Source organism: Molothrus aeneus, chromosome 5, assembly GCF_037042795.1.
Source record: "Molothrus aeneus isolate 106 chromosome 5, BPBGC_Maene_1.0, whole genome shotgun sequence".
In the NCBI taxonomy this organism is placed as follows: Eukaryota; Metazoa; Chordata; class Aves; order Passeriformes; family Icteridae; genus Molothrus; species Molothrus aeneus.
Window position 1 is genome coordinate 67,211,077 of NC_089650.1, and position 20,933 is coordinate 67,232,009.

Here is a 20,933-nt window from a genome sequence, read left to right on the forward strand (position 1 = left end):
GCATGCTCAATGTGAGATATTTTAATCAGCTCTGCAGCCCTGATCGCTCGTGTTTGTCTCCTCAGTGCCTCACCTTAATGCCAGGGTTTAGCAATTCCCTGCTGAGGTGATGATGCTGTGCTGGCTTAAGGGTAAAAATATGAGTGAGTCCCTAAACATTGGTTTATTCCCTTCCCTCATTGACTGAAACAAAACTTTTCCAGGCACCTTTTCTTTCAAAGCACGAATCAGAAGAACATAGGCAAAAACATCAAGATGTGTTCAGAAGCTCAATGAAAATGCAGTAAATGTTCTAAAGTCTCTACCAAACCTTTTTAAAAGGAGAAAGAAAATGAAAGTGGAAGTGTAGGCACTTGAAATGCTGCCACATGACTATATTTAGTAAAGGGTTTTCCTGGCTTCATGGGTATGGTAGAGTTAAATAATTCTCATGGCCATGAAAGCCATCAGTTGGTTATGAATGAGTGCCAGTGAAAGGAAATACATCTGACAGCTGTTTTTCTGTTTATTAAACTAGATATCTTTCTTGAGTCTTGAAATAGATGACCCAGAAATTGTATATTTAATAACAAACCTGTTATGTAGTAACCTATTCAGGCAGGAGAGGGCTGATGGCTCTATTTTTAATGCTGTTCTCGGCTTACATTGGAAGTGTGAAGCAACGAGGCTGATGATGCTGAAGACCATGACCCTGTCAGAAAGGCTCATTCTGATGATTCCAGTGATGGTCTGATGTGGAAGACTCTGCAGAGCACTTAATTCCCCTGAGTGGCTTGATTAATAACATGTAGACCAAGAGCATAGATTTTTATTTAGCCACCAACTTAATTGCAAGAGCAATCGAGATTTTTGTGTGGTGGACAAGGGCAGCCCTTGTTATTTTGTGGGTTTTATTTTTACATGCAATGCAAGTTTCATTGTTCCCTAATCAAAAATTATGCTTGAGCAGAACTGGTTAAAGAGGAAGAAATTGGTAAAAGATTATGTGACTCTAATTGTACAGGCAGCTTGTGTAGTGCAGTTTGGGATCTAGTTCAGTATATTTGGTCACAGAATCAATTAAGTTGGAATAGACCTCTGAGATCAGAGTCCAACCCTTTACCAATCACCACCTTCTCAGTGCCAGAGTCCAGTTAAATGCCACATCCACTTGTTTCTTGGACACCTCCAGGGATGGTGACTTCTGTCACCTGCTCCCTGGGCAGCCGATTCCAGTCTTGTGGAATTGTGAATTTTGAACAGTTGAAGATCATATGCATAAAGTTAGTGGCATTGTCCAAACAATTGGTTTCAGTTTTGTATCTGAAGACCAGTTTTCCTCTGACTTCCATGCTGCTGTGTAGATTGTATCAGGAATTAATTTAAACTACATTAATAAAATTTACACTGTTGGTGTGATGCAGCAGCCTACATATGGTTGTCATTAAATGGTAGCACCAGACCAGAGTTTTAAAAAGGTTTGGAATTTGCTGTAGCTCCCAGTGTGACAAGAATGGACTTGCTTTTTTTGGGGGGTGCATTGTAAGGAGCTGTTGAGTTGCTGAAGTGCCATATGTGACTCACTCTGCTCTTTGTGCATATTTACTTACCAAGGAGTTGGATCAGAAACCAGAAGTTTTCCTCTTCTGGTGTTTGTAGCATCTTTTTTGTTAGTGTTGTGATCTGAGGCCTAACAACTGGGCTGAGGTTTTTGCTCAGTCATGCCAATTGGTATCTGTGTGCCATGTTCTAATGGACAAACACTTCTGTTATAATTTGGATTTCTGGAATACTGCATGAATACGTGGACATTAAATGTACTGATGTTACTCACAGCAATAAAATGGAAAAGTGTCAAATATCTTGATGTATTTGCCTGAAATCTCATAGACTTGTTCTGTTTCCAGGTTGAATAAATCACTTGATCCTACAGACACTTCTGTCACATCTTTTAGAGCTACAGAGAATAGTCTGTCACAGCTAAAATCCTGGTAGCAGTCCAAAAATATTCATGCAGCCAGCTGCTAGCAGCTCTTGAGGCACTGTGTTTTTTCAACATCAGTGAGGTTCATAGCTGGTACCCACACAGTGGCAGTGGTGTGTGTATAGAAACCCAAAAAGTACATCTCTGTATTTTTACATGTATCATTGAATTGCAGAATAGTTTGTGTTAGAAGGGTCCTTAAACATCTCATCCCAGGGACAGCTTCCATTAGACCAGCTTGCTCCAAGTCCTGTCCACCCTGGCCTTGGACACTTCCAGGGATGGGGAATCCAGAGGGTCTCACCACCCTCACAGTAAAGAATTTATTCCTAATAGCTAATCTAAATGTATCTTCTAGTTTGAAAGACTTTCAGTTTGATGTGTGTGTATATGCATTATAAACCAGAAAAACACAAATCTAGGCACAGGTTTTTATAGCAGATCTGTTCTTTGTTTCCATATCAATCAGCAGATAATTCACAAAAAAAGGTTGAGTTTAGCTTTGGTGCTTCTATTTTCTGTAAGGTCTGCATGACTCAGCAGGTGGTGGGATGTGTGGAAGTGGGAAGGAGGGTGGCAGAGTTCCCTCTCCTGTCTGTAGGGTTAAGAAATCACTGCTGGCCACGTGGAGTAATTGCTGTGCCTTGCTTCCTTCCAGGCATAAAGGATTTAACTGCAGTCCTGGTTTTCTCTCCCTTAATTTAGGGTAAGAATTGAATAATGCAGGATGACGTTTGTGCCAAGTTTTTGCAAATCTTGTGTGGTACTTGAGAAAGTATGTGTTCATGGCCCAGGCATTAGGTTTGGGATTCCAGCAGGATTAAGAATTGCAATTGCTGGTAGTGCTGGCTTCACTTTTCCAGCTTTGGGAGAAATCTGTAGGGAAGATATGATGGTGTAGGAGGAGTTCTTAGACATTGTGTACTGTCTGTTCTGTATGGGAATTTTGGCAGCGGGCTGTGCCATGTATCAAGTGCTGCCTTGCTCATTAAAGGACCGTCCTTTTGCTTATTCTTTCCTTTTTTCTCTTTAGAAAATCAGTTTTCTCTATAGAATTTTAGTGGGGTTTTTCCCCTGAAGTTTGGGAAGTACTTTGAGACAGCAGCATGGCTTGCTGCTGCATAAACGGTGGGTTCTGACATTTAGGTGGATGGTATTCTTCACAAAAGTAGAAATTTGTCATTAAAAGCATTTGGAAAAGCACTAAAGCGTTCTCCTGTTGTACTCCCACAGTGCTGCTACTGGTTTATTTTCTTAATTTTGAAAAATTTGAGATGATGGAAGCATCTTTGACAGTAAATCTGGTGTTAGTACCTATCCAGTCTGCATCCTCATCTGTAACTGCTCTGTGTACAAGTATTTCTCTGAATCTAAGCTTTTTGTAAGTATAGTAGGAACCAGGCATTGAAGTCAAACCTTTTTCCTGGTGCTCTCCAGAACAATATCAGTACTGCTACTAGATTGAGAATCATTTGCTTTATAGGGCTGAGGGGAAAAAAAGACTGAGAACTAAATGGATGAGCAAGTTTTTCCTGCTGCTCTCTGAAAAGTTAGCTTTCTAGGGTGAGATTGCCCTACTGATACACTTGTCTAGGATAGTAGATACTCTCCTAAGATGTTTAGCATAGGAGATACCACTCAGGATCTACAGAAAGCAGCCACACAGATGCAGATATCTACTTGATGCTGATGAAAGACCAAAACTCAGGCATCATGTCTGGCTTGGCAGTGCTGCTGCTTGGAGGACAGGGCCACCAGCAGAGCCTGTGGTGGGAGGTGTCCTACAACGTGCTAATCTGCTTGTGCTGGAGCCCTGATGACAGGGCTTTGTAACAAAATCCAGCAGGATGAGTAGTTGTCATTCTGTGCTTTGCCTCTGTGGTGCACTGCTTATTTCTGAGAAATCAGGGAAGAGCGTGAAACACATTATTTTCAGATCTAAAACTTGATGTGTTCTGCAAGGTGAAAAAAGCCAAGGTGTCTCCAGATTCCCTCCAAGAGCTGTTTGGTAGGGGAAGGTACTTGGTGGTCCCTGATGAATGGTGCAATGCTTCCCTTCTCCTGCTTTTCCATGGGAACAGACCTCTTCCTCCAGCAGTGCTGCTGAAGCTGGTAGCTGTGGCCTGAGTATAAATAATCTAACTACTCATACACAGATTGTGTTCACCCAGTGTGAGAGGGGAGCAAATGTTCACAAGGGAGAACATTTTCATCATTTTGCATGTAAAGCTCCTTTTCTGTAATTAAGTGGCTCAGTTTTATCTGGGATGGTTAATAAGCAGTTGGTTGTGCTGTTTGCCACACACCAAACTTTGTGTTAGTGGTTAAACAGCATCAGCCCAGAGAGGAAAAGTAATTTGATGTTCTCTTAGCATGTGGAACATACTGTATTTATCTAATTGTGTATTCAGTTTAGGTTTCATTTCAGGCTGTAGTGGGCGTTTGAATCTTCACTCTCTGTAGTTGGATCCTATTTGCCAGATTTCAGGAAGTCTTGAGTCCAACTTAAAGGAATGTATGTAAGCTCTGAATAGAATTGCTTGGCATAAGTAGTTCAACCAAATCTTTTTCCTAGGTAAACTGATTTAAAAATAGTATTTTTTTAAAACCTTTCCTTCATTCCAGGACCAATGAAAAAATACCATAATGAGGAGGTTTCATCTTTGCTTTTATTCTCTGGCTTTGAGTATTTGGAGGCTGTAGTGCTTCTCCCTTAGCATGTTTTGCAGCCTTAGCTTTAATATTCAAACTCACTGTTTTCTCTTCCACAGTATTTGATTTTGAAGCTTGAAAGACCTGCTATAGTCCAGAGCATCACATTTGGCAAATATGAGAAAACACATGTCTGCAATTTAAAGAAGTTTAAAGTCTTTGGTGGGATGAACGAGGAGAATATGACAGACCTCTTATCCAGGTAAGATGTGATTCCATCAGCTCTGGGAATCATAAAGGCTGGACCAAAATGCTCTTCCCCCTTGTCTCCCCAGCAGACACATGGCCAGCAGAGGGGCAGAGCTGTGGTTGTGACCCTGCCATTAGCTGCCCTCGTGTTTATGGTCAGGTCAGAGAGCAGCAATCCCAACACTCGCTCCAGGAGCCTTCCTTATCCTGCTCTAACCACAGAGGTTTGTGGAGAGCGAGCTTTTGGGGATTTGGAAGAGCTGAGTGCTGGGTGCAGTGTTGCTGGATTGCAGTTCCTTCCTTCCATGTGCATGAGGCATGGAAGAAATGATTCCCCAGGTGTAGGGGACTTTGAAGTAACTTTTAAAAGCCCAATCCCCTTGTCAAAACCCTTGTTGCAGCCTTAAAGATCTGAACTAGTCAGCTGATTTGCCTTTTTCACATGGGTGAATCAATCAAACAGGCAAGTGGAAACCTGCATTTTCCTTTGTTTAGTTGGATTTCATAGAGTTGTACTGATAGGTACTAAAAAAAGAGCCTTTGGGCTGTTCAGTTTATCCAGAACTTCTGAGTAGTTGCTAATGTAAATTTGCAAGGGCCTTTTAAGGAGTGTGCTGTTTCAGAAAGGGAAATGAGATTTAAAATTCAGGAGTACAAGAGATAAGAGTAGCAAGAACCAGTGTATTTTAGGGGGCCTACAGAAGAGAAGTCCATCGCCAGGGGTACATCATCTGTAGTCAAGCAGAGTAGCCATGGACAAACATGGGAAATTCTATGTTGCAGGTATCATTCTAGACCATATAGAATCTATCCACAACCCTTCCCACACTTTTACCCTCTTTAGATAGATCTGTCTTGAAACTTGACTTCATTGCTGTTACAATTGTGGGAGGAAAAGTCTTTTAGAGTCACAGTAATTATTGGCATTTAATATTGTTTCACTTCTGCTGAAGTTTAATGAAAATCCTATTTTGGGACCTGTACTTGTATTTTCAGTAAATATGGACTTAAGTTTCTTTATAAATTATACTAAGTATTTGATATTTTTTGAAAGCAATGCCCATAAATGAATCACAAAGCACTTTGTCAGGGTGATCATTTTGAGACCTGATCCATCTCCCTCTTGAGAATGGAAGAGTGCAGTTCAGCACATCAGCAGCTGAAGTCTCAGGGTTCCAGTTGCAGAGGAGCAGCACTGATCCAAAGCCAATTCCCTCCCAAAATGCCAGTGCTGCCTCCCAGGGAGGCACAGGTAGGTGGAGAGCAGCCCAGGCCTGGGTCCAGCACGTGTACTGATGATTCAGAGTGGTGTGAAACAAGCTGCGTGTTTCAGGCGTGACCTAGATTGCATTTATTAGCTAGTCCTTAAATACAAGGTAAGATTTAGTAACCTTATTTATTTTTTCCCACAGTGGCTTAAAGAATGATTATAACAAAGAAACATTCACCTTGAAGCATAAAATTGATGAACAGATGTTCCCCTGTCGATTCATTAAGATAGGTAAATGCATTTTTTCAGCATTCTGAGTAGAAAATAATCTCTTCTGATACTTGTGCCTGTCTTGGCACTTGTGACTTCATTGTACTCAGGCACAGTATCCACAATAGCTGTTCCATTTCATCATCTTTTAGGCTGGTTAGATTGGAACACAGTGAAGTCCTGTTAATAAGAAATAGTAGCTTCATAATTTAGATCCTGGGGAGTGAAAGCAAAATAGAGCAATTTTCAGAAATACAGCTGTTGAGTCAACTAATTGCGGGCAAAGCTGCTTACTGTCCTCCTGTGAATTGCTGTATAGAGCTTTAAAGAAAGAACTAAGCTAAATACCAGTAAAAGTTTCTATTTTGACAGCCCTCTATTCTTGAAAAGTTTTGTTCTCAAACACAGTTGTAACACATAAAGCAACAGCAGAAGCCTCCCTTGTTCTCTCTCTGCTGCTCTTACCACAATGTCTCACTCACCTCTGGCTAAGGATGACACCCAGGGGCAGGGAGGGGTTGTACCCTCTGATTTTTGGTTTGGCTGGGGCAGAGGTTGAGGGGCTAGGTACTGGGATGTGTGATAGGAGCAGGTAAGGATAGCTCTTCCTTGCTTTCTGCAGGCCTGAGAGAACAAGGAACAATCCTTACAGTTGTTGGATTTAATCCAAGGATTTGGAGCCTTTCAGCTTGCTCAGCACATTTATCTTTCCCTTCCTACCTACTGAGATAGTACAAGAATGACTGGGTTTAAACTAGCTGTTTAAGGTTAAAAATAGAGCAAGGAGGTAATTGCTGAAAAATAAGATAAGATCCTGTTGGCTAGTTTAGATGAATTTAGGAGTGTTTTGATGTGTTGGCTAATTCCTTTGCCAAGACTCTGATGATAGTGGCTGTGTAGGGGCTCCCCTTTGAGCCCTTTGCTCCAGTGTGTTCTTTCTGAATCTCCTTATGTTTGTCAGGAACTGAAAGCTTCAGGCTGGGAATCCAGTAATCATTTGTGGGGTTTCCTGTTCTTAGAGAAGTGGAGGATTTGGTTGTTCACTGGGCTGGTTTCTGGCTGCTACTTTTGGAAGCAACTGTAGTACTTGGCTTTAGGAAACCTCAAGAGTAGCAGAGGAATCAAGTTAAAGGTTGACTAAATCAGGGAAGTTAAATGAATTTTTAAAAGCTTTATTTTTTTTTTATTTTTTATTCTGAAGCTTCCAACATTAAGTTTTTGGAAAATGTTATTTTTCAGTGGCTAAAAACTAGCAAGTAGTTCCTGGAGGGCTAAAGGGCCCAATGGAAAGATTTCTGGCTGCTTCTTTGGATGTGTAAATTGTATTCTAGGAAAGTGTGTTCTGATGAAATGAAGTGTAGCTGTGAGTTGAAACTTGTTGTGAAAGTGAAAGGCTGATTAATTCCCATTACCAGGATGTTTTCCTCTGAAATTATATCAGTACCTTGTTTTATTGGGATGGGATCTTCATGTAGCACTTTTCTCAAGGGCATGTACTGATAGGACAAGAGGAAACAGCCTTATCTGAAGGAGGGTAGATTTAGATTAGATATTAGCAGGAAATTCCTGATTGTGAGGGTGGGAAGGCCCTGGCACAGGGTGCACAGAGAAGCTGTGGCTGCCCCTGGATCCCTGCAAGTGTCCCAGACCAGGTTGGACAGGGCTTGGAGCAACCTGGGGTAGTGAAAGGTGTCCCTGAACATGTCAGGGGCATGAAGTTGGGTGCTCTTTCAGTTGTCTTGCAACCCAAACCATTCCATGAATAAACATTATTATCTACATTAATATTAGGTTTGCAATGAGCTGCCACTTTCTCACTGGTTATGGTTTGAGATGAGTTTTGCTTTATCTATAGCCTTTGATTTCCTGAAGCTGTCTTTCATGAAGAAATTCCTATGCTAAGACAGAACTGGAAATGGTCTTTTCATCTAAACCTATGAAAGCCTCTGGGTGATGGCTGGTGTCATTTTGTTGATGAAGATTTTGCTGTGAAACAACTGCAAAACACTGTTACGAAATTCTGTTATTTTTCAGATTCACAGCTTGAAAATGTTTTGAGTTTGTTAAAATTTCCAAGCTGCTAGCCAAAGTAACTCAAAATTTCAAGCACCGTGCTGTGTTCCTTGTAACAGTGCCAGGAAACAAGGCCAAAATCTGCCCTTTTGGACTCTCAGGGACTGACAGGGTGAAATCCTGCTATCAGTGAGGTTTGGGCTTGGGGGTTCACAGCACTTGCATTCAGGAATGGGCTTTATGATTCCACACATCAGCACAGGGACCTACAACAGCACTGTCAGCAACACAGCAGTGGGGTTTATATGGGGGTATGGGGCAGGAGAAACCATGTGCAGATCTGGGAGAGGGGGAAGTTCCTGCTCCAGCCTCCATTGCTCACATAGCAGAGGAATTTTCAGGCTCATAAAACGCAGAAAGAATAACCTCTCTGCTTTGGTCAAGGAAAGCCTTGCACTTCTGTTAGTTTAATTACTTCAACTGCAGTTCCTGAGCACTGAAATGCCCAGTTGTGCAGGCTTTTTGACTTACTTGACAGGTAATTTTTACATTTCATGTAGTACCTCATTAAAGAGCTGGAGAGAGAGAAGAAAGTATTTATCTGGACAAAATATCAAAGAATAATCTTTATCATGTCTGTGAGCTTTGTTTCTGGCTCTGTTCTCATGATTTCTCCAAGCAGAGATTTTTCTGTGCTGTGTCCTTGAAAGCAGAAGGTGTAAAAACTGATTGCCATGAAAGAACTTGAAAAATGCCAGGTGTAATTCTCATTGCAGTTTGTTATTAGCATGGGATTTGGTAACTAAGCTTCAAGATTTTTAGGCTTTGATGGAACAAAAAAGAGGGATACTTTTTTAATGGATATTTTCTTCATTTTGCAAGTGTACCTGTTTGTATGTCTGCCTGTAGATGAGGGACACAGAAATTAGCTTGAGAGAGGTATTTAAAATTACTGCGTTTAATGCCTTTGCTTTTAGCTTCTCTACTACAGAGTTGCAATCCTTGTCTAGGCATAGCTATTATTGAGAAGTATCCCCTAAAATCATCCTTGTATGGATTAAGAAGTGTTTAAGTGACTCAAATACCTTCTGTTTCTCAGAAGAATATTGATTTTAAGAAGTTTTTTTTTCCTCTGCTGAACTCCTCTCACTGTGGAGTGACAATTCAACTGTTCTGAGCAGTTATACCTTTTAGGATGGATTGCTGTGGTACCTGCAGGAAAAAACATAGTGAGGTGGCTTTTTGATAAAAAAGTGGAGGAATTACATACCTTTAGGCCTTCAACATCTTTGATTGTAGCACATTTCCATCTCAAAGGTGTGCAGAAAAAAGTGCTTCCATGCTGCACTTAGTGCCTCCTCTTTCCAGGTATAAGTCAGATTGTGGGTGCTCTAAAATGAGATTTTTCTGAAGATCTGAGCACTCCTATGGAGGCCTCAAAAGAGAGAGGGCAGAAGAAAGGGTGAGAGGTGTCTCCTGAGAGTCAGGAAAGAAGTTCAAAAATGGGGAGATGATCCAGCAGAACACTTCAACTTGCCTAACTGGAACAGAAATCACATTTCAGTGTCAACCTTCAGCTTTGTTTCTTTTTCTGCTCCTGTGGAGTCAGGTTCAGTTTTCTCTGCCTGTGCAGTTCTGGGGAAGGGTTTTCCTTCCCTTCCCTGTACATCTTAATGTGCTTTCCTTAGAAAAGATTGCACCCTGAAAATCTTGCTGTTAAAAATCACCATTTCTGGTGTTTTGTTTTTTCCTTTTTGTAAAAAAGACTGTTGGAAGCTCTGAGTTAACTGTGGGGAGGACAAACGTCAGCAAGTTGATGGCTTTGCTTTTTCTTGTGTACATCCCAATAACTTCTTAGGGGTTGTAGTTAGCATCAAAGAGAGGAGGGTGAATTGTTAATTTGTTTTCTGAGAGAAACTCAGAAAGTTTTGAGTTTTGAGGAGAAGTTTCGAGGAGAATTGCTGAAAAGAAAGGAGGTGGATAGAGAAGGGGGTAATATTTCAGTTTGGAAGGTGGCCTCAGGTTTGCCATCAGGAAATGGATGGTCTTGGCCCATTTGAGGTGTCTGTGGTTTAGTTGAGCATTTCAGTTCAGTGAGCTGTTGGATAGACTTTGATGTTTATAGCTGACCAAATAGCAAATTTAACCTCAGTTTGGTCTGGTCTGTGTGTTCAGGCCTGAGGACAGACCAAAGGTGCTGCCCTTAGATGTGGTATTTTGCCAGACTGCTGCAGTAGTGGGTAGGATATCCGGGACCCAACTTGAATTTAGCAGCAGTCATGTTTTATGGTGTTAAGTTACCCCATTGGCAGCTCTCAGCCTGTGCAGGGGATGAAAGTCAGCAAGAGGGAAATTTCCTGGGCAGAGAGTGTGGAATGTGGATGGGAGACAGGTGACTTAGTTTTTCTGACCACCTCACTTCTCTCTTCTCTCCACAAACATGCACCTACAAGGAACTGCTCTGAAGGCATCACGCTGTGTGCTTAATAATCAAGTTGAAAAAAACCTGTTTGAAAAGATGTTTTGAGAGCTGTACAATAGAAAGTACCTTCTTAGGGATATTAAAATCAGTTAAGAGTTGCATGTACAAAGTCTCTTTGGCTCTTGACTGTTCCCAGAAGTTACTGTGCATCTTTAGCAATAGGTTTGTAAATACACTCTCTAAAACTTAGAAAATCATGTGTTTGAACATGTGCCTTGTGCCCAAACACATTGCAGACAATCATAGATGTAGCTTGTTTGAGGTAGAAATACTTAAGAACCTGTAAGAGCTCAGGAGAAGCTTTATGATGAGTTTGGGGTTTTTATTTCCTCAAGGAGTAGGTCAGAAAAACGTGAGTTCAGCAGGTTAATCTCAGTGGTATTTCATGGTGCCTGTTTCAACAGGCAATTTCTTAGTGGCAAAAATAGTGGAAGGGAGGAGGTAGTGGAGACTCCTTGGTGTTGCTGGTAACTGCTCGTTCAACTTCAATACTGTCTTTTCCTGTTTATCAGTTAGAGTCAAATAAAAAGGAAACAAAAATGTTTGAAATGAAACCACTCAATTTCATTGCAGTTTTAATGAGTCAGAGTTCACACACAAGTTTTCTGAGGGTTGGAGTTGCTTCAAAAAGCAGAACCAGGTCTTAACCTGCAGATTAACCACAAAATCAGTGCAAGGCCACAGATACTAACCCAGAGTGGTAGAGAAGCCATAGGTGAGAGGCTGTAGTGTGTTTCATGGGTCTTTTAGTATTTGAGGTCCATTTGTTCCAATATTCAGATGAAATAGTACCAGCAAAAAAACTGCGCAGATTAAATAAAGCTTTTAAAAAAAATAGAGTTTTTAAGTTAGAAACTGACAGTTATCCCTCCCTCGCTCCTCCACAACTTGCAGATGTTACTAATTTTGTAAAATTTAAACTACCCAAGCTTCTTGTCTTCACCATTAGGGAAAATAATTGTTGCTGACAAATGGGGAAATAAATGTACTATGAGGAGCAAATACTGTCGCTAGTATGCTCGTGATTCCCATCCTTGTTAAAGCTTGTTGCCTCTTGGAGCTGTTTTTAATGATAGTGTTTTTGCTCTTCTGCTTAAAGCAAGCTTCTGCTTTGTAATGATCTGCTGTGTTAATGTTGCTCAGCACAGGTTGCTTTAAATGACAAACTTGAACATGATGTATTTGGTAATTTTCCTAAGCTAAGTTAAATGAGCTAGAACTTAAGTCAGAAACACTGAATTTTGTGTAAACTTTAAAATCATTCTGTTGCAATAGTGATTGTTTGATGTTTATGCATAGTTTTTCTCCTTTTCCTTTCTTCTCCAGTTCCACTCTTATCGTGGGGACCTAGCTTCAATTTTAGTATCTGGTATGTTGAACTAAATGGCATTGATGATCCAGATGTGGTCCAGCCATGCCTCAACTGGTACAGCAAGGTAGGCCTGCATTTTGGATGCCTGTTTGTTTGAAGATTCCCAGTCTCAGAATCTTGTGAAACCTCTCTTACTGGAGTGATGTGACCTTTTCATTCCTTGAACATCAGCTATTAAAACAGCAAACATGCATACTTGGAACCATGTGGCTGACTTTGACCCTGAGGGAAACTGTCTGAATTTTATCTGTTTGTTCTCTTTGAAAGACCGACAAAACAGCCCCAAGAAACCCCAAAACCACCAGCATCACCCAAAAAACCTGACAGGTAGACATCACAAGAAGTGGACACTGAGCCAAAGGGGACAATATTAGTAAAGTATTAGTATTTGTATTGGAAGGGAAATGAATGTTAACAAAACCAGATTCTGTTTCTCCCTCTTGTTGCCTTCTGACTCTTCTAACTTGAGTCCATGGAGTCCAGAACCTTTTGGGTTACAGATGCACCTTTTGTTACAGGGTATAAAAATGACATTTTTTTAAAGAGAATCCTTGTTGGTGTCTTGCTCTTTAGATGTTTCCCTCTTACTGTCTTTTTGCTGAATATCCTGGAACAGAGTGGGGCTGGTGCCACTGGACCGTGAGATGAGATGATTTATGTCATTTGTCATTAGATAGACAGAAAGTTCAAGGGTTTCCAAACTTTATTTTTATAACTTGTGTTTAATTGAGTATTAGAGATGCCTCTCCCATGGGAGGGAAGTGCACACTGACAACCAGAACACATTTTATTGGTACATTTTGTGCTTTGGTTCCTCTGGAACAATTAATGAAACTCATATTGTGTTGCAGAGAAGACATCCTTCCCAGCTGAGTAGGACTGAGTAGTGGAGCAGTGTATCTCTGCTTCCAGAAGGAAGAACTTAGAAGGAGGTGGAGATGGTGTGTGATTAGTTCAGGGTGCTGCCAGAATGGTCAAGAAGCTGTGTGTGACTGTGGTGTCTGGCTCGTGCCCATTTACACCAACATCATGAGCTGCTTTGTGAAGGATTTAAATAACCAGCACAGTGGAAGTTGTCTGGAGCTGCTTTATGGTCCGAGTGGTGTTGTGGTCATGAGTCAGCTGATGATGGAAGTCCACTTGACAGAAGCTGCTGGTGGTTTTCCTTTTGCTGGCTCTGCACGTGGTGGCGTGTCTGGCAGTTTGGACCAGTTGCTGAAAGCAGGAAGCTCTGATTTTTATTTTCTTTTTTGGTCAGGAGTCATGCAGCGACGATGTCTGCATCTGTTTTGTTCCATCTTCTCCCATGGAATGGGCGCTTTTCCTGGTCAGCATTGTGTGTAGGGCCAGCTTCTTCAAGGGCTGCCAGCTTTGTTCTCCTAGAGCTTGGAGCCCCAAGGCAGCAGTGCAGAGACTGAGTCATGGTGGTGTGAGCTCTGCTAGGATCCACTGCCAAGTTTTTGGTGATGAGTGCACGTGCCACTGATGTTCTCCTCTCTCACAGAAGAGAGGCTGCTGTTGCTGGATCCATGGAGAGGGATGTGCTGTCCCATATTTAGGGAAAGGCAGAAAGGTTGACCTGTTTCCTCCAGTTCTTTAAGATGGTGGGAATATTATCACGTGTGTTTTTGGAAATCTCAGAGTCTTTGAAGTGTAATAATTTTTCACTGCCTGCAACATCAGATGAGAGGAAGGTTCTACACCACATTGCCCTTCCTTTTTGTTTTGTGCCAACAAAACCTCCCTCTCCTGTGGGGAGTGGAGCAGGGGATAATGGATAAGGAGTGGAACATTCCTCAGCACTTTCTCCTTGCTGTCCAGCTCAGCCTACTGCCTCCAAACAGCCTTACCCCTCTTTCCTGAGGAGTGGACATACTTCAGCACCTGAGAAGGAGTACTTGATCACTGGGTACCACTTCTGATAATGAGCACATAAGTATTTTTAATTCTACGAGTGTATTTGACAGTGTTGATGTCTTAGTTTCCTGCTCTTGTTACGTTTTTAACCATAGGAATTATTTACAGCTTCAGCTCAAAGCTATTATTTGGGTTGTCATCTCTTTAAACCTGTATGACAGCATTTAAAAAGGAGCCTTTTATATACTTTTTATACATATTTTTTGCTTAAAGCAGGTTTTTACATTTAACTTTTGAAGTACTACCATGATGTCACTTGAATATAAACTTGAATATAAACTTTTATATTGCATCAAGTGGCCAGACTCCATCCAAGTCATTCCTAGCTATCTAAGCCAGGTCTATCAGTCATGAGAGGCTCAGTGAAAGGGGGGAGGTATCCTCTGTCTCAATTTTGTCTGATTTTTGTCTGATCTGGAGGATCTAAAAATGCAGAAGCTGGTAGTTACTGGTGTGCAGCTCTCCTTTTGCTTGCTATCCCTTTGAACAAAAAAATCTAATTTGGTTTTGGCCTTGACTCATGCAACTGAAGATTTGCTTAGAGAGTGTCTTAGGCATCTCTTGGAAAGAAAAAAAAGGAGTTGTTTTTTGCCAGTTGTGCTGTAAAACTGTTTTAGCTTTAATAATTCTTTGCTGCAGCCTTGCATTCTTATCGGTACATGTCCTTGGCCTTTATGTGGGCTGGGAACTGGTTTTCTAAAAATGCATAGTTCTGGCTATTTGCAGCTGTGAAATACTGATGGATTAAGAACTAAAAATACAGCACATGGCCGTGTTTCTTTTTAGCCGCTTCAGTTTATGAGATTCTTGCTATCGAGCCATTCTTTCGAGAGCATTAAATTTTGTTGAATGTCAGTGTTAGTTCCAGGTTTTCAGAAATATTCTGTTCATTTGAATACTATAAACTTCACTTTTAGCAGTAGTGTCCATTTAGGAGTAAAATCTTTTGTCTGTAATTTGATCAGTCTTATAGATGCTTAAAGTTACATTTGCTTTTTACCATAGTAGTTGTGTGTTAAAGATGGAAATGGAGATTTTTTTTTTTAATGCCTTAGAATTTAGGATTGAAAAGTCTATTTAAAATAAAGTGTTTCTGCTACTTATCAACTTAAAAATCTGTGGTTTTTATACGTCTTGTTAGCAGCTTTGAAAATTGTAGCTCTTACTCAGAGTTTACTACTCCCTCGTGTGTCTGTGCCAGGATGTTTGACCCAACGTGGGTTTTCTTCCACCTTTCTCACCCCTTCCCACAGCTGAGTGGGAGGTGGGCAGCTGTGGCTCCATCCGTGGTGTGAAAACAGAGGTTCTGCTTCAAGATGCAGGAGAATATTTAGAAGTTAAAACTTTGGCGTGCACAGAAATCCTTGGTGCTGTGATTCCAAACCCTCACAAACCCACAGGATTTGGGGTCAGCCTTCTGCCTTTCCGTGGCAGGAGTGCTGGTCATTGCAAGTATTCCCATTCTCACAGCTTTTTTTTTTTCCTCCTTCTGCTTCTAGAAAAGCTGTGACCTACTTACTCTTCAAAATTATTTTGTTATGTAAGAGTCATACAATCAAATTATGTAATGCTGATAGCGACGGCTTTTTCTTGCTCCGTGCTTCGTGTAGGCCTCGAACAGCAGGGCCAAGCAGATGGGGGGGAAATAATGGTCACCCCAGAGATCTGGGACACCATGCACTCTCTTTCTTGTATGCTTATTAAATTGGATGATACCAAATTGTATAATTTCTATACTGTTGGAAAGTAAATGCCTGCACAGCTTGTAATGTCTCTCACACAGCCTTCCTCCGTGAGCCCGCGAGTCCTTAGCGCGGCGTGGATAAGAGATCCTGTCTCTGGGCAGGTTCACAGGTAGCTGCCAGCAGTGCTGGTCAGAGGAGGAATCTCCATGTCTCAGAGGTTTTCTTGTGTTCCAGTAGTACCGTGAACAGGAAGCCATTCGCCTTTGCCTAAAGCATTTTCGGCAGCACAACTACACCGAGGCTTTCGAGTCGCTGCAGAAGAAAACCAAGATTGCTCTGGAGCACCCCATGTTGACAGACCTGCACGACAAGCTGGTGTTGAAGGGGGACTTCGATGCTTGTGAAGAGCTGATAGAAAAAGCTGTGAATGGTAAGAGAATCAGAGGAAGTGATTCATTAGCTTGAAAAAAAGTGCATTGAAATGTTACCTTCTTTTGAATGTTAGTGTGCTTAGTAGTAGAGTTGGCAGGTCCATGTGTTGTTTCATTTCTGGTGTGCTGTCAGCTTTTGGACTTGTGAGTGTGTGTGTGATGAGGGATAAAAATTCATGAAATCTCTTATTGCTGCTACTTTTGGAGTCACTTTCCCCCAGAGATGACAAGGCGGTGCACTTGAGTGGGTAAAGACAAGTTCTTCATGTAAGTGTTGGCAACTGAAGGTGGGCTTAAACTGTCAGGAAAGTCACTGGAATGGTGAGCAGGGAAGCAAAAGACTGGAGTTCTCAGTAGTAATCTGGATCATGGTTTCTGCTTGGAGCTCACCACTGAGTTGGTGTTCAGGCAGAAGTTTTCAGCTGAGTCTCAATGAGGATGCTCTCTTTGCTTATGGGGAAGATAATCCTTGGACAATTCTGTGGAAGTGACTGGAGGCAGAGTCTGTTTTCCTTTGCAGAGTGGGACCTTGGCAGGCCAGTCAGTTTCATTGGAACTGCTATTAATATTTTGCTTGAAAGCTTTCTACTTAAAAACAGGGTGTATAAACAGCTCTCAACTCCTAAAAGGAGGGAGATGTACTCTGTCTTGATCGAATAGGATACAGAAAGAGTGGAGCTGTTGCACTGAAGTGACTCTCAAGACCTGTGCAGCAGTTTTGGATTGCAGTCTGATAAAACAGAGGTGCTCTTGGCTGTGGGTGTAGAGCTTTTTGACTCTGTGCAGTCATTTGTTATGGGAGACTTTTGCTGGTGTAAGAGGAAAACTTTGTGTCTGATGCCAGTGGAGTTAGGGACTTAGTCAACCAATTTCATGGATAGCTGGCACCAGAGATATTATTCTTTAATTCTGGGCTAATCAGTCATTTTGTAATACCTTTGGAAAGATGCCAGTGTACCTGCTTGACTCCCATCAGTGTGGTTTGTACCACTCAAGCTGGAAGTGCTTCTCAGAATGTGACAGAAATGATAGCTTGGAAATCAAGGGCTGTCTTCCATGAAAACCCACCATCTTTTTGTGACTAAGCTGTTCAACTGAGCACAGTTTTAAGGAGCTTATTGCAACAGGTCTTCCAAAACTGCAGTAAATAGTTTTCTATGGGTTTGGCTCGAGGTTTCTCTTCAGACAGAGCAGTGGAGACCTGCCCTGTGCTGAGCTCCATGAGCAGCTACAAGTGTTGAGACTGAGAATTGCCACGTTCATCCTCACCCTCCCGAGACAGCGGAGTGTTGGCTGGGCTGGGAGTGTGAACAGCTTCCTGCAACGCAGGGGCATTTTGCAACTGGCAGCTTCCTCCTGAATCGTAAGGGCAAGGGAGGATTGCAGGCTGGAAAAGCAGCAGGGAGCTGTTTCTGTGTGTGTCTCAAAGACACGAGTGCCTGGAGGGAGCTGATGAGCCCACCATGATGCAGCAGCAGCCAGAGGAGTGCTGAGTGCTGATGGTGATGATTTTATCATTGCCTCGCTCTGCTGCCTTGGCCATGGCTTAATCTCAGTGCCTGGAGGCTGTCCTCTTTCCACTTCATTGCAGGCTGGAGTGGAAATGATTTCTTGAATGGAATTTCACTCAAAGTCTTAGAATGTGCTGAAAAAGTACTCTCAAAAATGGAATTTTTGTCTTAGGTGCGAACGAAGTGCATGTTTTTAGCCTCATTTTTTGAGCTCTTATATTTTAATTTCTTTTACTACTTAATGTTTGCTGAGAGTGGGGCTGCTGTCAGCAGTGCACTGCTTTTCCAGGTGTGGAAATACTGGCAAAGGACTGGCCTGGTAGGAAACTGTAGGTCTTGTATTGTTCTGCCTGACAGACACTTGTTTCTTGTCAGATTTGATGTGGATAATCCTCCTTCCCTGGTTTTTGTTATCACATCCCTTTTTGGAGGCTGAGGGGCTCAGCATCACTTAGGTGAGCTGAAGGAATATGCTGCAGCTTGTTTTATCAGTCTTTTTTTAGTTCCAGCAAGTCTTGGTAGTAACAGACGGTGGATAATTTAGCAGGAGAGTCTTCAAGAGCATCATTAGGTTTTGTCACTGCTTCTAAGGGACAGAAAAATATGCATGGGGATGTTTATTTTGCTTCATTTTAATCCAGCACCTGGCTAGCTAAAGTTAAATGTCAGTGTGCGCATCTCCCATCGCTCTGTTGGTCATCCTTAATGATTTTGCTTGTCTTGGAATACATTAACCTTCCTTCCCCCATCCTCCTGCCATTCTTTATGCTGTCTTCAGCTTTAAATGTACCCATTTAAAGCTCTATCGCCTCCCAGCACTCTTTGGAGAGAAGTGCTATCTATCCCGAGACACCGAGGCTGCATCCCATATTTGCTTTAAGCTGACACCGCTGCGGGTTTTCACTAACTGGGTCAATCCTGCCCTTGCTCAGGACACTGTGTCCCTGGCACTGGTGCTCGTGCTGCCACATGGCCAACCCAGACAGGGAGCTGATCAGGCTAGGGTGGGGGAGAGGGCAGGACAAACCTCTTCTGATAGCCACAAAACCCCTCAAAACCGCAGCTGGAGCAATTTGTTTGAAGTTGTGGCAGTCAAGGTGCTGAATATTAATGGTGCTTAACAGCTGGATTCTTCTTGGTAGGATGGGAATGGAGGTTTTCAGCCTTCAGCATGTTCTCCTGCAGTATTCCTGCTCCCTGTGATCTTCCACAGTTACCTGTCCTTACTCTGTTCTGCATCTGTCAAGCTCCCCAGCATTTTCTGAGCAGCCTGCTCTGCTGAAAAGTGTCCCTGTCTCCATGGCATGGGGATTAGAACCAGATTATTTTTCAGGTCCCTTCCAACCCAGGCCATTCTGTGATGATTTTTTTATCATTTTACTTTCCTAGCAGCTCTGTTGTGAAGTCTCAGTAGCTTGCTGCTTAGTCTCTAAGGTGTGGGTGTTCTTACCACTGAACTCCTGTCTGATGCGTTGTTTTTCCAAATAAAAGAGGATTAACTTTAGTCCTGTGTCTGTGTACTGTGTAGCTGAAGTGTAGAGTTAATTGAGACATACAGATCCTTAAATTATCCCTGAAATCGTTCAAAGAGCAACTGTTCTGTTGCAGACTGGGCATGAATATGTGAACTCCTGACCGCTTGCTGATCTGGGAGTTCATTGCCTTAAAGGCACAAACAGAAGTGCAGCGAGGTTGACAGAGATACTGCACACTCAGTTCAGCCTAAAATGTCTTCTGGAGAGGCTGATATTTGCAGTGGTGGGTATTGACAAAGTGCAACGCTCTGCATCTCTCGCAGGCTATTTCCATAGGCTTAGTCATGTAGAAAAAGAGTAGGTGGTCAAGAATTAGTGCTGGCAGAGCTAACTCTTGTTCTTTTGCATTGCTAATGATGAACGCTGTCTTCCACCTCACATCACCAGATGATTTCTTTTGAGAGCTCGGTGGCAGGCAGCCACACTTTTCCCACTGATTCTTTTGACTTGTGCGTTACACTTAGAAAATGGGCAAATGGAAACTCTGGCAGCTGCCTGACTTCGTCTCAAAAAGAAAAGGTTCCCTAAATCTCAGCTGGTTCACAGACTCGGTTCAAATGCTTCACATTTGGATCCATTCCTATAGCTTTCGGGCCTATATTATTGAAGGGAAAAAATCTGCTTAATATTCCTACAGAGAGTATGTGGAGTGCAAATTGCTTGGTTGAACTGCTCCCAGCTCCTGTAGACATGGAAAGCTGCTTGGAATAGTGGAAGAACTGCTTGTTTCCCATTAGTATTCCAGGACAGAGGTGTTCCTTCTGGCACTGCTCGTGTCAGTATGTGACATGTGTTTATCTGGTGACAAGTCAGTTCTGTGCGACAACCAAGAAGTTGTGATGTGCAGCCTGCAGGCTCCAGTGTCTCCCAGAACTCATGATTCACAGGAACAGGAGGCACAAGAACAATTGTATTCCCCCTGGAAACTCTAGACAGACACGTATACCTGAATTTTACCATTTAATATTGTCTGGATTTAGTTCTGAGGAAGCTGTTCTGTATACTGGGATACATGGAGGAGAGAGGCTGGCTAGGGATCCAAAGCCTCTGGGAAGTAAATGGTAGCGGTTTGTGTAGAAGTAGGATAACTTACATGGATTTGAGAGCAAACCTTGTTTCATTTTTATGAAGAACAAAGTGCAGGAAAATATTACAGCTCAGAGGCTGGAAAAAAAAATTGTATGTTTCCTTCTTTCTCCCAAGTCTTGAGGAAATTGTCAAGGATTGTCTGGATTTTTATCTGGTAGAACCTTTCTCTCCTTCAGGTTTTCTTTAGAAGGTAGTTTGTGACTCAAAAAGCCTTAACGCTGTTTAGGTATTTTGGCTGCTTTTCTTTGGTTGGAGAAAAATCTCAAAAACCTCAAACCCCAGCTCCCAGAAATTATGGGCTAATGTCACTCTGAAGGTTTTTGAGCCATTGGCAGTGAAGTGAACAGATTTCAGCAGCCTTACCTGGAGATGTGTGTTGTCTAAAAACCCCTAAACTTTATACAATTTGCTCCTGATTGGCTTCAGCAAGTTAAATATTTTTGTCCGCAATGTTTGTTGTAATCCTTTCTGGGTAACCTGCAGTTGGCTGGCAAAATCAAGACTTGGCTTATCAGGGAGGCAGAATTTACCAAGCTTTAATCACGGTGAACTTC

The 20,933-nt window shown here is 42.1% G+C and overlaps 1 protein-coding gene across 1 annotated transcript in view; it reads left to right on the top strand.

The window, feature by feature from the left end:
- MKLN1 (muskelin 1) overlaps positions 1–20,933 on the top strand; it is a 102,795-nt gene that overhangs the window by 17,325 nt on the left and 64,537 nt on the right. The window contains exons 3-6 of the mRNA XM_066551052.1: positions 4,735–4,877; positions 6,277–6,365; positions 12,166–12,275; positions 16,051–16,243. Of these exons, the coding sequence (XP_066407149.1) occupies positions 4,735–4,877; positions 6,277–6,365; positions 12,166–12,275; positions 16,051–16,243 (535 nt within the window). The remainder of the gene's footprint in view (positions 1–4,734; positions 4,878–6,276; positions 6,366–12,165; positions 12,276–16,050; positions 16,244–20,933) is intronic.